We start from the raw sequence: 19,426 nt of genomic DNA on the forward strand, positions 1-19,426 counted from the left end.
CAATTATTTATTGGGCAATATCAGACCCGTTGCACATATGGCTATGGTTCTAGCCTCTTTTTTTTTTTCCTTGGAATTTCAAAATTGTATTAAAAGAAACAAGGCTGAACTGGGTTCAGTAGGCCTCTGAAAGAGGCTGTGCTATAGTTGTATGTAAGAGCGATTGGTCGGACACATATATGGTCAATTATAGAGCCGTGGATTGTAGTTGGTGTTGTGATTAGTTGCTCCATTCCTTTTGTTTCCATGTATCGTAGAAGGTTGTTTTTATTTTTTGCTTATGAGTTGTAGTTAATATTGAAGTCCCCTAGTGTGTATGTGTCGATGTCGTTTGGCAGTTCACTATATATGCTTTCCAGAGTCTCAATGAGTCTGTTATCTTTGTTCGATGTGCTTTGTAAACGTTTATTACAGCTATTTTTTCCTGGCTGCCAAGTGCTAGCACTGTTAGTAGACACTCGCAGGCGTTGTTACGTATGCTCTTTGTCGATTGAAGTTCAACATTCTCTCGGAAGTGTGCTCTCAGGCCCAGTCCATCTGTTGTTGCGACGTGTGTCATTTGCGGCAGCTTTAATTGGTTCTCATTCTTTGTGTGTGTTTCTTGTAGGCAAAGAATACTTGTGTCCAACATGTTTAATGAGCTTGTGATGTCTTGCTTGTGTGTTGCGAACGACCTTGTGTTTAGGCTTTTGGTTAAGTTTGCTTGTGCAATCTCTCCTATTTGCTCCTGTTTTTCAAGCATCCACATTGCCTCTGCATAAAGCCTTTCCATGTCAATTGAAACTGATAGGTCAACTTTAATGTTTTTTTGCTCTAGGCTATTGATCAGGTAAAAATTGCTGATGTCCCGCATGCGCGAGAGTTGTGTATGCAAGCCCATGCATTCTTATCCCTTAGGGGTCAAAGGTAAGGGAATCCATTGTTAGTCCTTGTGACCTATGTATTGTTCTTACCGACGTTGGGGCTAGATTGGGAATTGTGTTCTTGAAGCACTGTTTAAATGATTGTTCCCAACTTGGAACTTCCTTGTGATTTGTCTTATCGGCATCCATTGTTTGTGCATTTCAATATCGTAGTCGTCGTGCACAGCACACGTTTTTGCGCCAGTCGTCATGTATACAAATTGTATCCAAACGATGCTTTCTCCGCCGTTTTTGTTTGCTGATTTGAAGACCCCATCAGCTCCGTTCACGATTCCGTCTGCTATGTATAGGTTTTCAAAACAAATTTCTATTATCATGTCTTTTTTTAGCTTTAGGTCTTTCTGTAGCCCAACAGTCATTCTTGGATCCGTGGGTATGCTTATTTTTTTGCTACATGTTTTGTGCCTATGTTCTTTGGCTACCAAAACATGTTCTTTATCCTGTGTCATGTCAAACACATATTCGTTGTGTTTATCCTTCGCTACTGCGTTGGTGTAGAACAAGTGTGGTGTTGTAAGTCTGCTTGGTATTTGGCAAACGTGCACTAAGTTTAGCATGCATATGTCTGCTATCGTTTGCTTGCCTACGCGTATTCTATTTAGAAGTTCTAGAAATGGACAGTCTGATTGTCTCATGGTCTCCTCTAGTTCGTAGCAACGTATGTTTGTTTCCCAGCATGAACTCATAGCATTGCTGTTTCTCATGGGCCGAGAAAATATCCATGAATCTTTGATGGGGCTTGCTTGAAATAGGTTCCCTATCAAAAGTACCACCCTGCCAAATGGCAGTTGATGGTTCTGCTTGATTTCACGCATTCGCAAATCTGCTGCAACGAAGGTACTTACTCCGACCAGGGAAATCTCATCAATGACGACTAGCTCGACATTCCTGTATGTAGCTATTAGTTGTTACAGTTTCTCCACTGAGAGATAGCTGTGTATGTCGATGCTAGTAATGGTAGATGGAGCGTTGCAGCAAAGTGCTCCCTCCAATTCCTCTGGCCACCTTTCCTGTATATATGCCATCAATAGTACTCGTGGAAAATCTGGGTCTGTTGTTTCGTTGTGGGAGTATAGGTGCTGGAGTGCTTATACTATGACCTTTGCTGTGTATGTCTTCCTCGAGCCAGCATTCCCGAAAATGAATAAGCGAAATCGCTCATTTAGCTGTAGCCTTTTCTTCAACAAGATGTCGTCAACTATCGTGCGTTAGCCGATGTTTGTGCGGCCGTATAGTTCATGGAACACGTTATTTGGCATCACATATTATGGTGTTTGTGTGTCCCAATGAGCGACCTCTTTTCCTACTTGTACATTCATATCTCTCTTGAGGTCAAACTGTCCTTCTATTGAGCACGTTACTAGTGATGACGTTGGCTCTGAGCCTGTGCAACTGCTTTGGGCCGAATTTTTTGTGTGCAAGAGGACATCTTATTGAAGAGTGCTTCGTTCTCCTTGATTGTGTCCATGTTGTCACCCCATAAGTCATGCCATGACAGGTATGCATTGTCAAGTGTGTGTTCCTTTCTTAGAAAAGGCAAGTACAACAAACATTGTTCTCTGAAGTGCTCCGCTGGCTTTGTGTTCTTGTTATAGTTATTGAACCGTATTATCTTGCAACGTTCTCTCATTCGGACGATTGAGCCTTTCACTGTGTAGTTACTGTCAAAAGCTGCTAGGCATGCCTCCTTCAAGGTGTCTGATCGTTTAAGGTATTTGGAGATTATGTCATTAAAAAAAATGTTGACGCTCTCAGGGTCAAGTCTTTCTGGTTTGTGCAGGGGTCGTAGAACTAAGTCAAGCCCAATGGTTCAATTGGTTCAATGGTGGTACAGGCGTATCAAAATAATAGCTGCAACACTAGCATTCAAAGAGTCCTTAATGTCCCATGCAGTACAAGATGTTAATGCAGAACGTCAAAATACAACTCATCAAATGCAAGACAGAATCATGCAAGGTGGCATGCAACCCATCATAGACAAGGGCGCAGATGGGTGGAGACAGATGAAAATGATGGTGTAGACTCTTCCAATGTGGATGCCCATGCATAAGTTTTAGAATTTCTTTTGTAGTTTTAGTTATGTGATTTGCAGTAAAGCCAATGTATAATGACCATGAGTTGCAGTACAAATGACAAATTTTGAGTTATTGGCTGTTAATTATAAGTATTTAGCTCTAGGTTACACCAATTTTACTTTTTTTAGAGTTTTTATTAAAAACAAGTATTTTTAAAAATTAGGGTTTTGGGCCCTATATAAAATAATGGGCCCTCATTTTCATTTCATTGTTTGAAGAGCTCTCCACTCCCACACCGCCTCCCACTTACCCCTAACATTTCCACTCTTTCTCTCGCACCCTCACCCTTTCTCTCGCACACTCTCTCCATCCCCCATGGCCAGGCCCAAGAGACTGAGGAGATTGGCACAACAAGACCCACCTCTAGACTCAGAGATAGAGCATGATATCCCCCCCCCTCTCCCCCTGATGATCCTCATTGAAGGGAGAAACTGCCATTCTGGAGGCTAGAGAGGGAGCAAGGGGTAGGTTCGTAGATAGAGTGACAGAGGCAGGCATAGGAGTATCACAATGCAGAGGTCGATGACTCAGAGAGCACAGACTAGGAGCATGAGGAAGAGCAACAGCAAAGGACAAAGCATAGGACAAAGTCAAGAGCATCCACGGCCATGGGGGAGAGGACACCCAGCTCCAGGTCTAAGGAAAAGTGGCCCTCCACATCCAAGAAGAGGCCCTCCTCATCAAGGGCAAAGAGGCCCTCCTCCAGTGAGGAGATATAGGTTCAAGCCAAGGACTGTGGCACTTCGGGAGATTAGAAAGTTTCAAAATCTATGGATCTGCTCATCCTGATGGCAAGCTTCGCAAGGGTGGTACGCGAGGTCATGCGGGACCTCAATAATAGCCCTAGGTCCCGATATTATAGGCATGGAGTTGTGGAGGCTCCATGGCATATTTCCAGAGATGCCTTGCTTGCCATACAATATGCAGATGAGGCCTACCTAGTGGATGACACCTAGCTGGCTGCCATCCATAGGAAAAGGGTCACTGTGATCGCCAAAGACATGCAATTAATTTTCTGTCTTAGGAAGCCCAAGGGCACTTAGGGATTTTGTATAAATGCCTTGGGCGATAGTTAGAGTTCATATACTCTGACTTTGGGCACCAGTCTTGTATCAACCTCTTTTCAATATAATAAAGTGTTTTTTTTTGCGTTGTCTTTGTATGTGCAATCTCAAATTTATTTTCATTGTATTTACAATATATAATTTACTTACATGAAAAATGAAATAATAAACATCAAATCTCAATGGAACATGCAAAAGGAAATAATACTCAATTTTACTTAACATGCGAAAGGAAACAGTGTTCCGTAATAAACAAGAAAATAATTTGAAAATGGTATTCTTTATTGACATAGAGTGGTGTTACAAAGAGCACCCACTTTAACGCACAAGTTACTCTAGTCTATGCTTCTTCTTGCATGGTTTAGATCCCTTTTTTGCTTGCTGAAGAAGAGAGGGTTGCACAATTTCATTCTCTATAGCCTGGGGATCTGTAACGCCAGCTGGGCCTGCAATAGCTATGATGCTATGGAGAGGATAGGATCGTGTGTCCACCGAGAATAAAAATAAAGCTACACTATGCCTAACCAAAACAACACGATCTGTAGTAGGACGGATGGGCCTCATCTTCACCATCCAACTAAGGAACCTGAACTTCATAATATTCAACTTTCCATCCGGTGATAATTATCGATGGAAGACTAAAATGTGTTGAGCCACTGTGTTAATGTAGTGGCGAAGCCATCCCCCCATTAGAAGGCCCTTTGGTTCCACCCTTGCATCCAGCATATTCATCAACCCATAAGATATCCTGCAACCAACATATCACATCAAAATTCGAAGATTATATAAATTAAGAAAACATCATTTTTCACGATTTTATAAGAATTAGGGTTTTCTCACAGAAGCAAAATAATCTATTAAAACAATATTTTTTGGGAGGCCATTGAGACGTAAGGAACCATGTGCATGATTTTTATACAAAAAAACACCCTGCAAACCCTAAATCTGACATCGTGCGACTAGGACCGACTAGGACCCAATTTTTGCACAAACTGTGCTTTGGTCACACGATGTCAGATTTAGGATTTGTAGGGGGGTTTTTTGCATAAAAATCATGCACATGGTTCCATATGTCTCAATGGCCTCCTAGAAATTATTGTTTTAACATATTATTTTTCTTCTGTGAGAAAACCCTAAAACTAATTGTATCCCTTATGGGCTAAATAAAAACCATAAATTTGTTGTTTTCCCTATGTGAGAAAACCATAACCCTAATTGTTTCCACAAACAGAGTGGCAGGGGAAAGTTGGAGGGGGTTGTGGGTGTGGAGGAGAGTCAAATTTATTCAATTTGAAGTGTAGGAATAAAAAAGATAATGTAGGGTACAAACCCCAACAAAAATTTTTGATTTTAAACCGAGGCTATCCTGCATGCATACCAAGCATGTACATGGATTTTCAGCCCAAAATATGCCTTGAAAGCATGATATCGGACATCGTGCGACCAGGGACCTGTTTTTGAAAAAGCATGATATCTAACATCGTTCGACTAGGGCACTGTTTTTTTCAAAAATAGGGCCATGGTCGCACGATGTTAGATATGATGCTTTCAAGGCATATTTTGGGTTGAAATTCATGTACATTTCAAAAATAGGGGCCTGGTCACATGATGTTGGATATCATGCTTTCAAGGCATATTTTGGGCTAAAAATCCATGTACATGCTTGGTATGCATGTAGGATAGCCTCGATTTAAAATCAAAAATTTCGGTTGGGGTTTGAGCATTGTACCAGTTGAAGACAAAGAAATTATTTTTGTTGTTAAAATGGCACCTAGAGTTATATTGATGATATTGAATCACATGATGAAGCTGGCAAAGCTACATACCTTTTTTGCCTCATCGCGGACTGCGTCAGCTACTACAATGTCCAATTGGACTCCCTTTTGTGGTTGGTCTTGAACTTCATGTTGGCTTGAGGTGCCAGCTTCTTCATCTCTCTCCCCAAACCATTCCCTCTACAAATTCATGAACTCCTCATTAGACATGTCGTACTCTAGTGTGACATTTTTAACCAAAAGGATAAGTACTCAATAGGGAGAAGTGCGAGGTCTTATTAATCCTCTTTCTAATACATCACCGACCTATTTTTAAATGTCTTTTTGATCGATCATGTCACTCTATAGAAGGTGGAGTATTTCTTGGTAAGTTTTCTATCCTATGGTCTTTATAAGTTGAACAAGGTAGACTAGGTGTAGATCTCTTAGAAATTAACGAAACTTAGAAAGGAATTTTTGGTGAAAAGACTTTGTGACAAGGTTTTTAGTTGTAACCATATTCACCAAATTTTAGAAAAAGGCAAACCGCATATCTTTTACCATAACATAACTTTAGCGAGAATAAATAAATGACCTCAGGAAACACAAAAAATTGATAGACTTTGTGACAAGATTTGTAGTTGTGACGATATTCAACAATATTTAGAAAAAGGCAGACCTTATATCTTTTACCATAACATAACTTTAGCAAATAAATTAAAGACCTCAGGAAACACAACAAATGTGACAAAAACTTGAGCTAAGTTGATGCTCTATCTTGAGCTACTTGAGAGTTTCCACTACATTTGACCCATTGACTCCTTAGAGGATGGATTATTGTAGAGGCATGGTTGGGTGGTAAGTTAGAAGTTCCTATTCCTTCGGGACTTCTAGTGTTCTATCATAAAGCTGTGCTAAGATTTTTGCAGGTCTCTTTCTCAGAATCTTCTGCTACATTCCACTTGTTTGATTAGTCTCCAATCCTAAGCTTCTTTGAGTTAAACTACCTTTTAGCTTGTTCGTCTATTTCCTTCTGCAACAATTGTACATCTAAGGATCTTTGAGCTTCTCTTGAATCTCTCCCTTAAGCTTCTTATGCATCTCTTCCATTTGGGTAGATACTAACTCATCATCTAAAACTGAGTGGGGACTTGGCTTGTTCACTTTGAGCTCAACAACTTTCACTCTCTCCTCTTGTTCATGAGATCTGAGATTTACCTCACAATTCTCCTTTTGTCTGCTATTTGAGAAGAAGTATAACTTTATTTATCCTAATGTTAGGCATGATGCTATTGTTGTAGCATAGGAAGGCTGCTTCTCTAGTTTTGGTTCTCTTTGGGGGGGGGGGGAGATGAGAATGTACAAGGACCCCTTCTTGCCATGCTTACAACAACCAAATGGCTATCTTTGAACTAGAAGACAAAAGTATAGATTATCGCTTTCCATTTCATGGTGATCTGAGTAAACCTTCAAAATTTAACCAATCATGAGCAATACCCTGGCAAAACTTCGGGTTTACCTGTTGAATGATGTTCAGAGAGAGACCTCCTAATGTTTGTTCTAAGTAAGATCATCTTCTTGAAAGCTCCAAGCTAAGACTTCCCCCCCTAGCTAAGAGTAAGAGAGAAGGGAGGACTAGGAGGGGTTGAGCAAGAGTTGAAAGCTTTCCCTGGTTTCTTCACTTTTCTGGCATGACAAGGTTTGCGTATGATGATGTTTATAAATGAGTTGACAAAGACCAACTTAATTGCAATTTACCTTCATGGTAAAATTACCTTTTAATAGCCCAACACTCTAAAAAAATCATTTACTTCCTCTCGACATCCAAAAGCCTTGCTTATTGCTATAGTGGGAGGTAGTGCCCATGTGCATTTGTGCACTTTGTTATATTGGTTAACAAAATTTTCAATGCAAATAGTGAGGCATTTAAATGTAAAAAATCACAAGCCACATCCAAAGAGGGGGGTAAAAACATTGCACCCGATATGATTATGTACATGTGGGTGCGTTTTGGCTGAAACAACGCTACTCTTCGGCCTAAATCGCACTTGCATTTACATGGGTGCATCCCCCAAGAACGACGACGGGAAAACACACACACACTCTCTCTCTCTCACACACACACACAAACATGCACGCACGCACATAAACTGGTATGTGATAGATTGATCTAGAGTCACTCTCTCTATGACCTTTTCACAACCTCACCTTCATTCAAAGGTAATTGAAACGTCAACTTGCTCATGCATTGTATAGCACATAGATTTAATTTCACTAATTTTACAAAAGCAAACCCTCAACAAGATAAATTGGAGACACTTCGATTCCATTACTAAGATAAAAAATAAGCATGTGGACTTCATTTATACACTGGAGTTGTTGCTTGTAACAACAAAGACACATTTGTCTCTTCATTACTTGCTTCGAGGGATAACACATGTGATGATGTATTTCTTATTGAGCGTGCACAGAATCTCAGTATCATGAATGGAGAGAACAAGGAGCATCTTCACCAATTAGTCCTTCTAATATAAATAAACATATAGCATGAGTGGAGACGAAAAGGAGTCTTTTCACCAATAATCAGACCGTTACTTCTCATACTGAGACCATTGTCATCATTCAACTAGCTTCTTCCATGATTTAGACTGAAAGGCCTCAAGAAACTAGAGACCAACCCAAAACTGTAGCTTTGTAAGTGCAATATAGCTTAGCTGCAGCAGGTACCAGCCAAATTGGATAGTGTGTAAAGCTTGAAACGTGTGAATTTGTCATGCTCTTGAAAGTCCCTCAAGGGATGTGAACAAACTCCAATTGCCCGAGTCTTATAATCCACATCATCCATCTTTCCTGTAAAAAGCTTTAGAGGGCTGTCTTCCTAATCTCCTCCTAAGAAATCTTTCAACAACTTTAAAACTTGGTAATCCATGGCCAAAAAGTAAAATGAAATCAAATCAAAATACCACAATGTAAGATTATGTAACAAGAACATGACCCTGAGCCCTTCAATTGGATTTTTAAGAACCTAGGTCGCCTAAGACACTCCAGTTTCAATGAAATTTTGCATACTCCTATTTTATTGCATTCATACTCGTTGCCATTGCAAATAATTCTTTATGAGAGAACGTTGGTGTGTGCATGCATGCATGTATGTTTGGGCAGGCCAGAAGGGGGGGCGCTGGAAATGGAAGATATTGGAGTAGATTGGTCATTGCTACTCGATAGGAGGAGGGCAACAGGGCAGGACCTATGCTTAGGTATGGGTATCAGGCCCTGCCCAGCCAAATAGAGGACACGGGGCAGAGTAGCCCCTTGCCTATGTATAGGGCATGTTGTGCCATCGTCCCACTTGGAGCGAGACACTGCAACAGTGTGCTGCAGGTGTATGCCCACAGGACAGACGACATTTTGTGTACATTCTATTTGTATCCTATCCTCTTGAATACCAGATTCCAATATGGGTATTTAGACCTCCTGGAGGATAGTCATTGAAATAAGGTTTAAAATTGTTTGTTACAAGTAGAGAGAGTTGACTCATGGGGAATCCCGTAAGTACAGTTAAAATTTATATGAAAGGCATCACTAGATGTCTCTGATGCCATTGTTGTGCTTGCTTGCATCAACTTTAATCGCAGCAACTTGACAGTCATATTCTGGTGTTGTCACATCACTGGGAATAGACAAACTCAGATAAGCTCTCATAAGGAAGAAGCCACCAAATCCAAGAACCTGCTAGCACTGAACATCACTCCACCACCAGCATGGGCATGTAGAATCTGGCCCCCCAGCTCTGTGAAGAAGGATAGGTAGCATGAAAGATAATTGAGATTGATTAATGCAGGTAGGTAATCAGCCAGCTCGGCGAGCTATGCAGAAGCTTGTTGGAGAAGCTTCTGCTCTCCAGCCTGCTATAAAAGCAGGGCAGGGTGAGGTGAGGAGGGTACATGAGAAGGGCCTGTGAAAAGGCTCTCCAGGACTGAAATAGGATAGAGCGAAGGGAGGGAGAGGGGAGGGAGGGAGAGGGAGAGGCAAGGGCTGAGTGGAGGAAGAGGGAGAGGGAGAGGGGCTGAGGGCAGGACAGGAGCGGAGGGAGGGCGAATACAGAAGCGAGGAGGGAGGGCGAATCAGCAGATCTGAAATGTGTAGGAACCAAGAACAGCATCTCCATGAGAGCACAAGCCATCTTTAAAACAATGGGATGTAGACACCTTGAACAAGCATATATCATGCTTCCCTTCTGGATATCTTACTTCCATATTGAGTCATTGCAATGCTGATATTTTTTTGTTACACAGTCTCTTTGCCCACCTGTGGGATGTGAAGCCTAAAGGATATCCCCAATTCCTCTGCAAGACTTCAAGACCAGATCTAGATTTGGCACATGCCCTTTCCCCTTCATGCGGGAACTCAATACTTCAAGACTTGCTAAAACTTCCTTATTTCGTTTGTCACCCACCACAAACTCATGCACCATCATGTTCACCTCTATCAGAGCACTCGCAGGCTTTTTCTTGACCCCCGCGAATTTCCTCAGCCCCTCTATTTTAAATGCATCATCCCACCTGCCAGCACCCGAAAAGATGTTTGCCATGAGCACATATGAAGCAGATGATTCTGCATCCATTTGAACAAGCTGCTGAAAGCATTTCAGTCCTAAATCCACTTCCCCATAAGCTTTGCATGCAGTGAGCAAAGCTGTCCACGCTACTTCAGACAGAGAGCAGTAATTAGTCTCAATAAAATTCTCGGCCTCGTACAAATGTCCTGATCGTGCAAGAAGATCAACCATGCAAGTATATTGATCTCTTGTCGGTGCAATGCCATACTCTTCTCTCATGGCTTTGAAATACTCTGAGCCCTTGAAGAGCAGGTTGGTACGGCTGCATGCAGTAAGAAGACATGTGAATGTCACAGCATTTGGTTTTACACCCTGTTCTTGCATTTCCTCAAAGCATTGCAAAACCATGTTACCCTCATGGCTTATCCCATATCCTTTTATCAGTGCATTCCATGACATAACCCCTTGAACTGGCAGCTTGTCGAATATTTGCCGTGCCTCTGAAATTGAGCCACATTTAGCATACATGTCAACCAAAGTGTTGCCAACAAAAGCATCTCTTGCAAATCCATCTTGCACAACCTCAGCATGTATTTCACGGCCCTTGCCTATCGCTCCTATGCTGCCACAAGCTTTCAAGACACAGACATATGTCACAGCATCTGGAAAGATACCTTGTGATCGCATCTGCTCAAACAATTCCAACACATGTTGACCAGGCCCTTGTTCAGCATATCCTGCAATTAATGTTGTCCACAACACAACATCTTGCACTGGCAGCTTGCCACATATGTTACATGCGTCTGAAAGTAAACAACATTTGACATACATGTCAGCCAAACTGCTGTTGACAAGATGTTCCCTTTCAAATCCCTTTAGTGTGATATCCATGTGTATTTCTCGGCCCTTGTCTATAGCTCTTATGCTGCCACAAGCTTTCAAGACGCAAACAAACATGGCAGCATCTGGGGAGACACCTTCCAGTTGCATCTGTCCAAAACATTTCAGCGCTTCCAGACTATGTCCATACTCAGTATATCCTGCAACTAGTGCAGCCCACGACACAACATCACGAATTGGCAGCTTGTCAAAAACTTCTTGTGCCTCAAAAAGCGAGCCACACTTGGCATACATGTCGACCAGTGTGTTGCTGACAATTAGATCTATATCAAATCTGTTGTATGTAAGTACAGCATGTAATTTCCGGCCATTCCTAATGGCTCCAATACTGCCACAAGCTTTCAAGACACAAACAAAGATGGTAACACTTGGAAAGATGCCCTCCAGTTGCATCTGTTCGAAACATTTCAGTGCCTCCTTACCAGATCCCTGTTCAGCATATGCTGAGATTAGTGTGGTCCATGACACAACATCTCGATCTGGCAGCTTGTCGAAGACTTCGCATGCCTCTGAAACTGAGCTACATTTGGAATACATGTCAACTAAAGCATTGCTAGCAAAAAGATCTCTTTCAAATCCCTTTTGTGCAATCTCAGCATGTATTTCTCGGCCCTTGCATATGGCTCCTATGCTGCCACAAGCTTTTAAGACGCAAACAAACGTCACAGCATTTGGAGAGATGCCTTCCACTTGCATCTGTTCAGAACAGCTCAGCACTTCCTCAGCACGTCCATGCTCAGCATGTCCTGCAATTAGTGCAGCCCATGACACAACATCTCGAGCTGGTAGCTTGTAAAAGACTTCCTGGGACTCTAAAAGTGAGCCGCATTTGGCATACATGTCAACCAAGGTGTTGCCGATTGAAAGATCAGGTTCAAATTTCATGAGAACAATCTCAGCATGTATTTCTCGGCCCTTGCCTATGTCTCGTATGCTGCCACAAGCTTTCAAGACACAAACAAACGTGGCAATATTCAAAGAGACACCCTCGAATTTCATCTGTCCAAAACAGTTAAGGGCTTCTTGACTAGGTCCATGTTCAGCATATCCTGCAATTAGTGCAGCCCATGACACATCATCTCGAACTGACATCTTGTCAAAGACTTTCTGTGCCTCTGAAAGTGAGTCACATTTGGCATACATTGCCACCAGAGTATTAGCAACAAAATTATTTCTGTCAAATCCATTCTTCACTATCTCAGCATGTAGTTCTTGGCCCATGCCTATAGCTAGTATGCTGCTACAAGCTTTCAAGGCATAAACGAAGGTAGTATCAGTTGGAGAAACACCTTGGAGTTGCATTTGTTCAAAGCATTTCAGTGATTCCTGACTAGTTCCATGCTCAGCATATCCTCCAATCAGCACCGCCCATGACACAATTTCTCGAGCTGGCAATCTGTCAAAGACTTCCCGTGCCTCTGAAAGTGAGCCACATTTGGCATACATGTTGATCAACGTGTTGCCAACAAAAATATCTCTTTCAAATCCCTTCTGTGCCACCTCCGCATGTATTTCTCGACCTTTCTCTATAGCTCCTATGTTGCCACAAGATTTCAAGACACAAGCAAAGGTGACAGCATTCGGAGAGAAACCCTCTAGTTCCATGTGTTCAAAACATTTCAACACTTGCTGATAATATCCAACGTCAGCATATCCTGCAATTATTGCAGTCCATGATACAATATCTCGAACTGGCAGCATGTTAAACACTTTAGATGCCTCTCCAAGTGCTCCACATTTGATATACATGTCAATCAACACGCTGCCAACAAAAAGATCTTTTTCAAATCCCTTTTGTAAAATCTCCACGTGTAATTCTCGTCCTTTATCAATGGCTCCTATAGTGCCACAAGCTTTCAAGGCACAAACGAATGTAACAGAGTCGGCAGAGATGCCCTCCAGTTGCATATCTTCATAACATTTCAGCGCTTGCTGGCCAGATCCATGCTCAGCATATCCTGAAATTAAAGCAGTCCATGATGCAACGTGTTGAACTGGCAGCTTGTCAAAGACTTCCTGTGCCTCAGCAAGCGATCCAGACTTGGCATACATGTCAACCAAAGTGCTGCCAACAAATATATCTTGTGTGAAGCCCTTTTGTGCAATCTCAAGATGGATCTCTCTGCCCCTTTTGGCATCTTTCAGCCTGGCACAAGCTCTTAGTAGGGCGGTAAGTGTATACCTGCTAGGATGCACATTATCCTCTTGCATGTTTTGGTACAGTTTTAGAGCATGCTGCGTTTGCCCACACTGGGTGTATCCTAATATAAGAGAAGTCCATGAATGCTCCTTCCGATGCACCAATCTGTTGAAAAGTTGCTGTGCATCGGACACACTTCCACATTCCACAAATATTGGCACGATGTAGTTCCCAATAGCTCTATGAGCTTCCAGTCCATTATTATAAATGTGTGCATGCACACGCTTGACACAAGCTAGGTTTTTCTCTTTCCTGCACTTCTGCAAGATGGAGATACAGTTCTCAACCGAAGGGAGCTCAGCCATCCAGTCCAGCATGCTCAGTGTCTCCGATTGTCTGCCCTTTCAGGGTGGTTGTGCATTTACTTGAACTCCATACATTACGCTGGCCTTGCACATGTAGCCTGACCATATTAGCTCCTCTGGCAAGCCAGGGTCTCCAAGGTTTGAATACACCTGTCCTGGTTGTGGATGCCAATCAAATGCGTGGGCCCCATTGATTCCCCGGTTTGCGCTATTCTGAGCCTCCATTTCCTCGAGCACGTTTTTAATCCAATCTGAGTTGAACCAGCCGCCTAATCTTCTTAGTTCGTTTGGACCTGAAATCTGAAGCCTTTAAGCTCATCCGTTAGAACTCGACAAACTAGTAGCTACCAAACATCATAACTTTAAAGGTTAACGCTCACTTACTTTGTTAAGTCCCATTGGTCACTTAATTTGTTTGTACTCCTGGCATAAATTATTCGTACGGTGACCTTGGGTTCTGTCTATTATCGCAAAGTTTCTCTTTTCTAGGGGGGGAAAGGCAACAGCTAGAGGAATCTATATGTCAAGGTTATTCCTAGACCTGGAACAGGAGAGTGGCAGCTCAAGCGGTAGGGCGTTCACCCACTTGAGTTGGCTGTTGGCGTACTTGAGTTCTGTTAGCGTTCAATTCTTGCAGCCTGTGCAGCGTTGATGTTCGGGGGGTGTGTAAGTGAGACAAGGAGAATATTATTAAAGAACTTGCCAGCTCCCACTTCACAACGTCTTGGTAAGATGTTCTCCCTGGAATTCTGTATGCACGTGGACACCCATAGAACAGTGTTAGGAACGCTTGTTCCTCGCATTGCTTATCTTTGAAAATGCTCAGTGGTGGCGAGAACCCTTCGGACGGCGCGACGACTATGGGCTTACCTTTGAGGTCGACGACCTATTGGGTCATGTGCAAGCCATGGTGTAGTGTGTCCGTTTCTACGTCATTGTCTGGGCTATATGTGAACATTGCATCGCAGCCCTCTCTCTCCGATCCATCCTTTTGTTGCAAGGACCCACTAAGCTGGGCCCCCACATTTGCGAAAAGAGCTTCAGTGTGACCCATAGAATGTTAAAGTATGGCAACATGCACATGGGAAGGCTCGAGTGTCTTTGACTTACTTCTCTATGGCTCTGAAATGGATCTCTTGAGCCCTTGTAGCGTTGTGCGGTGTTATCATTTCTTTCTTCTAACTGTCCTATCATGGCATGGGGTGTCCTATCAGTTCTTTCTTCTGATTGTCCTATCATGGCATGCGGTGTTTCGTCTACTTTGCTTTGTTGTGGTTGAGAGCCTTCTACAACAAAAGCATTGGAGCTTGATGCCGACAACCTATAAATCTTGTCACAAATGTCGCGTAAGGTGTATCGCCCATGAGGGTGGTTGTTAGTGAGATGCTATGGCCATTGCGGTGAGGTTGGGAGAAGCGCGCGATATTTGGGGGAGCTCGGCCTCGTGTTCTTTTGTCCAAGTGGTGTACCCCTTTTCCTGAAACCAACGGTGTAATAATAGGAGGACAACAATGGCTGTTTACAAACAGCACATGCCAGGCTTGCCCATTTTAAGACCCAATCTCCACTGTTTCAACTGGATCTCCCTCATCCTAGTAAATAAGCATGAAAGCTGTAGTGAGCTTCTCAGATGCAGACAAGGAAATCACGTAGTATTGCTTTCGAATTGGAGGATCTTCCAAGAACTGATGCATCTCCGCCTTTTCTAAATATGGGGCCTAGGCAGCTAAAGGTATGCCAAGGAGATCATGCCAAGGTGTTTTCTTCCCCGAACTTGTTTCTATAAGATGATTATGCACACAGTTCAGTAGCGTCTATAGGCATGCTACACAAATGAGCACATCCATGCAAGTCTCATTGTCCTTAACAAACTCCATGTCCCAATCAAGGTTATATGTGGCAATGTCAAACTGTTTCTCCATTTGAATGTCGTAGGGCCTTTATGCATGCACACACAAACTTTTCAAGGGTAAGAAGGCTGCTAGGTGATCACCATTGGGAGTTTCTACATTTGTTGTGCTCCTTGCACTTGCGGAATGTTAGTAGGGGCTGACTGTAAGCATGGATTGAAGAAAGCAACGTATGCTTTCGTAATGTAGACGCAATTGAGAAGCCTCGCATGCCTTGCAAGCCCATCGTCATCTCATCATCGATGCCACATGATTTTCTCTTTTGGGTTGCTGTATTCGGTCTACTATTGCATATCAATGACAGCTTTGCTCGGCATACACATGAAATCAGTGGCTCGTTGGTTATTTGGTAGAAGCGTGGACATGGCGGGGCTACGTATAGGGAGGTAGGACACCTTGTATCACTAAATTTTCTTGTCAGCAAGGAGCAAGTTGTGTGCTTTGTATAGGTAGGTGCTAGAGGGCACCTTTATCACTTTTACAAAGGAACCCGAGATGCAATGGAACCTCTCCTTATACAATTAATTAATATCAGTAGAGACATGCTTTGCACTTGGAATCGCAAACAGTGAAGTTTCCCATGGCTTCATGACAATTATTTTTAAAAAAAGAGTCTTCTTATTGCAAGGTATGCAGGCTCCTACTGTGGCTTTAGATTATGTACATCATTTCACCACAATTTATTAATGGCTATGTACAATGTAAGATGCTTGTGGCAAAATAGAATGGTTGGAGAGATAATAGGTATTCTCTTTAAGCACTAGCAGCAAAGGCTGTGATGAAGCCTGCATTATCTATAGTGAAGTCACCTAAAGGTTGTCGGTCTAGTAGGAGGCTCCTGGTAGCAACCACACTGTGCGTGTAATAATCCATGAACGGGTGCCTCAATTGCAATACCTCATCTACATATGCTCCGCAAAGCTTCACCTCCACATGGGACCCATCTCGAAGAATTGCATGACCTTTGAGTGAAGGGATTCGGAGGATCTCCTGTGGACTTTGGCACGTGTAGCAAAAGGGGTGAGTGGGATCATGGCTCATGCAAGAACCCGCACACTTGCCACACTGAAACTCCACCAATGGGCAATTTAAATCAATAAAATGCAAGACTCCGTTCACTTATGTGGAACATTCCAAAAGGAATTCCCATTCCCATGAGCATGTCAAAACTTATTTCCAGAATGTGAATTCTCAAGCATCGACCAAAGTCTTTCCCGAGCTTACCTTCTAATCAAAACCGAGGTCAGAAACTTGCGAGCGAAATGCAGTGTGCGCAGTCTTTCACAAAACGTGCCCTCAGGGACTACTACAAGGACAATGAAATAAAAAATAGCAAGCCAATGGCATGTGTGCATGTAGGAGATGTTTCCAGCTACGTACATCACAATGCCTCCATCAATAAGCTCCTGGATCAAATGTGATAAAATGGCTCGTCGGGTTAGCTACACAGGATAACTACAACCGAGCAAAGATTGTTAGTCGCAACACGTGCCCTTTGTAATAGCAAACATGTAAAAGGGGAGGGCTTACGGTTGCACGGTCTTTGGGATTAGGCCCATTCACTATAATAATTTACTCTGATGAAGAGATATCCATCTATTGCACCACCCATGGTATGTACACAACACTGATACTCTTTTGAGGCACGAGATGAAGGGTCCCAGTGAAAGGTTCGCCTTTCACGACATTGGTCGTCGCATCAACACGCAGAGACACATCACAGGTTTCGCCTTCACTGATGGCTATTTTTGCTAGAAGGGCCCTCTATCCTATAAAATTCCTCCACCTCAAGAATTCCCCTTAACTAGAAAAGATCATTATGGGGAACATGTAAAGTGACTGTCTCACAACACTCAGAGTCAGTGAGTTCTACTCGGATATACGTGGTGTAAGCTACATCTCTCGCCTTATAAGTTCCATACATGGCCCTCGAATGTGAAGCAATGATTAACGTACTCTGATAGCTCTACTATTTTCAAGATGGGTAATGCATTGGAGTGGCCGAGTTTATGGTTGATCGGCACCAACAGGGCACCAGCGCCCTTGAGTTAGGGGGCACTTGTTGCAGTGGATTCTCTGCTACTATGTTGTTGTTCTCAAACACCACCTCATTTCTTGCCACCACTGGTGTTGCACTTGTTATATATGAGCACAAGCATTTGTTACATTATGAATGATACTACTTGCTTGGGATTTGATTTGTGATGCTTATGCATACGATTTCATGAGAAATTGAAGCGTTGTGTCCTTGTGATACCTTTGTAGGTTGGTATCGTGCACTCTTCTATTGGGTGTTCTAATTCGTTATTGCTATATACTTTTACAACATGCAGCTCTACCCTTCCCATTCTCTGCCGCTAAAGAGAGCAACAATTGCGTCATTGAGAATTTTTGTAGGCACTACTCCCTTAGCAGTTTAGGGAAACATTGGTCTCCCTCACAAAGGAGGCCTTGTATAAAATGAAATTTGGCACTACAATGTATCAGGCAAACATTGGTCTCCCTCATAAAGGAGGCCCTATATAAAACAAAATTCGGCACTGCAATGTATCGGGCGTGCCTCTGCTATGTAAGATGTTTCGCACTGTTTTTGCAAATGTGAGACATGAGGAAAGAATGTTTCATCCTTGGAATGCATAGAGCTTATGAAGACGGGTTGAAGTGAGAAGAGAATGATATCACAACCAAGCACTCGTATGAAAGGGAGCACATGCTTGGGATACCAGAGCTTTGAAGGCGGTCTTTAGGGTCTTCCATGATGCCTTGTGAATGCCCGACTTCTTAACTAAAGAACCCTCCTTTTGCCGACGCTTCACCCATGAAGGATCCAAGTCCTTGAGAATTAGAATGGTTTTTAGATCTTTGAAAGCAAAGAATGATGACATGTGTCCTTCTCTTGACCTCCTAAACACATGCCATGTAGCCCATCCTAGTTCTTTTGATACTTAGCACATCATGGGAAGAAATACATTTGAAATATGTTGATAGTTAGCACATCATGGGAAGATATACATTTGAAATATGGATGGGACCACCTTTTCGCATTTGTTATGTCAACCATAATCATGGAATCCTATTGATCGGTTATGGTAAGGTGGGGAACTGAGGACTCGCTCTAGTGTTGGCATTAGTAGGGTTTAGAGGGCTTGGATCTAGGTTTATTCCTAGGGCTCTTATGAAAGAGTCCCTTGTGGGGCACATAGGAAGCTAAGTTGGCAAGTGCTGGGAATGAGAACAACCTTAAATAATATTTTGAAAGACGTTAAGCCATCAATTTATGATGTGGAAGAAAAGAAAATAAACAAGGATACTACAAATATATTCTTACAAACATGGAAAGATTTTCACTAACATATGAATACCCATCCTGAAAATCATGTCATGGAAGGCAGCATAAAAAACCTTTGAATAAGCTATCAACACAAGTATGCGTAGAATTATGATGATATGATGTGGAGACTTAGAAGTGGAACTATTAAACAAACTAGTTTTATTCTAAGAATCAATGAATTTCCTAATTTAAAATGAAAGGGGAAATTTAAAAAGAGGGTTTCTTAGGCATAGCCCTAGAAACTTGAAACTCAAAGGTATCTAGTTTTGAAAAAAAAGGATTATAAAAAATCTAATCGAGAAAATATTCACTTTAAATGTTTACACAAAGAACATTTTCATGCAAGAAGTACCCTAGAAACCAAAAGGCAGGAGCCACCCCAAAGAAACCTCAACCAGCGATTATC

General features: G+C 42.3%; 1 protein-coding gene across 2 annotated transcripts; it reads right to left on the reverse strand.

The window, feature by feature from the left end:
- Nucleotides 1–9,280: 9,280 nt before the first annotated feature.
- On the reverse strand, nucleotides 9,281–14,512 carry LOC147895710 (pentatricopeptide repeat-containing protein At2g33680-like). Of its 2 annotated transcripts, none has more exons than XM_087383069.1 (2): nucleotides 14,164–14,512; nucleotides 9,281–14,079 (listed from the first exon to the last, which is right to left on the reverse strand). In XM_087383069.1, the coding sequence occupies exon 2, from the start codon at nucleotides 13,789–13,791 to the stop codon at nucleotides 10,141–10,143; it is 3,651 nt and encodes a 1,216-aa protein (XP_087239195.1). In that variant the 5' UTR covers nucleotides 13,792–14,079; nucleotides 14,164–14,512; the 3' UTR covers nucleotides 9,281–10,140. The 2 variants fall into 2 exon arrangements, with proteins under 2 accessions (XP_087239195.1, XP_087239196.1); XM_087383070.1 differs by having other exon boundaries at nucleotides 9,281–14,086.
- Nucleotides 14,513–19,426: the final 4,914 nt, after the last annotated feature.

The sequence above is a fragment of the Dipteris shenzhenensis genome, chromosome 12 (assembly GCF_047967505.1).
Source record: "Dipteris shenzhenensis isolate YYH24624 ecotype China chromosome 12, Dip_SZ_1.0, whole genome shotgun sequence".
Taxonomy (NCBI): domain Eukaryota; kingdom Viridiplantae; phylum Streptophyta; class Polypodiopsida; order Gleicheniales; family Dipteridaceae; genus Dipteris; species Dipteris shenzhenensis.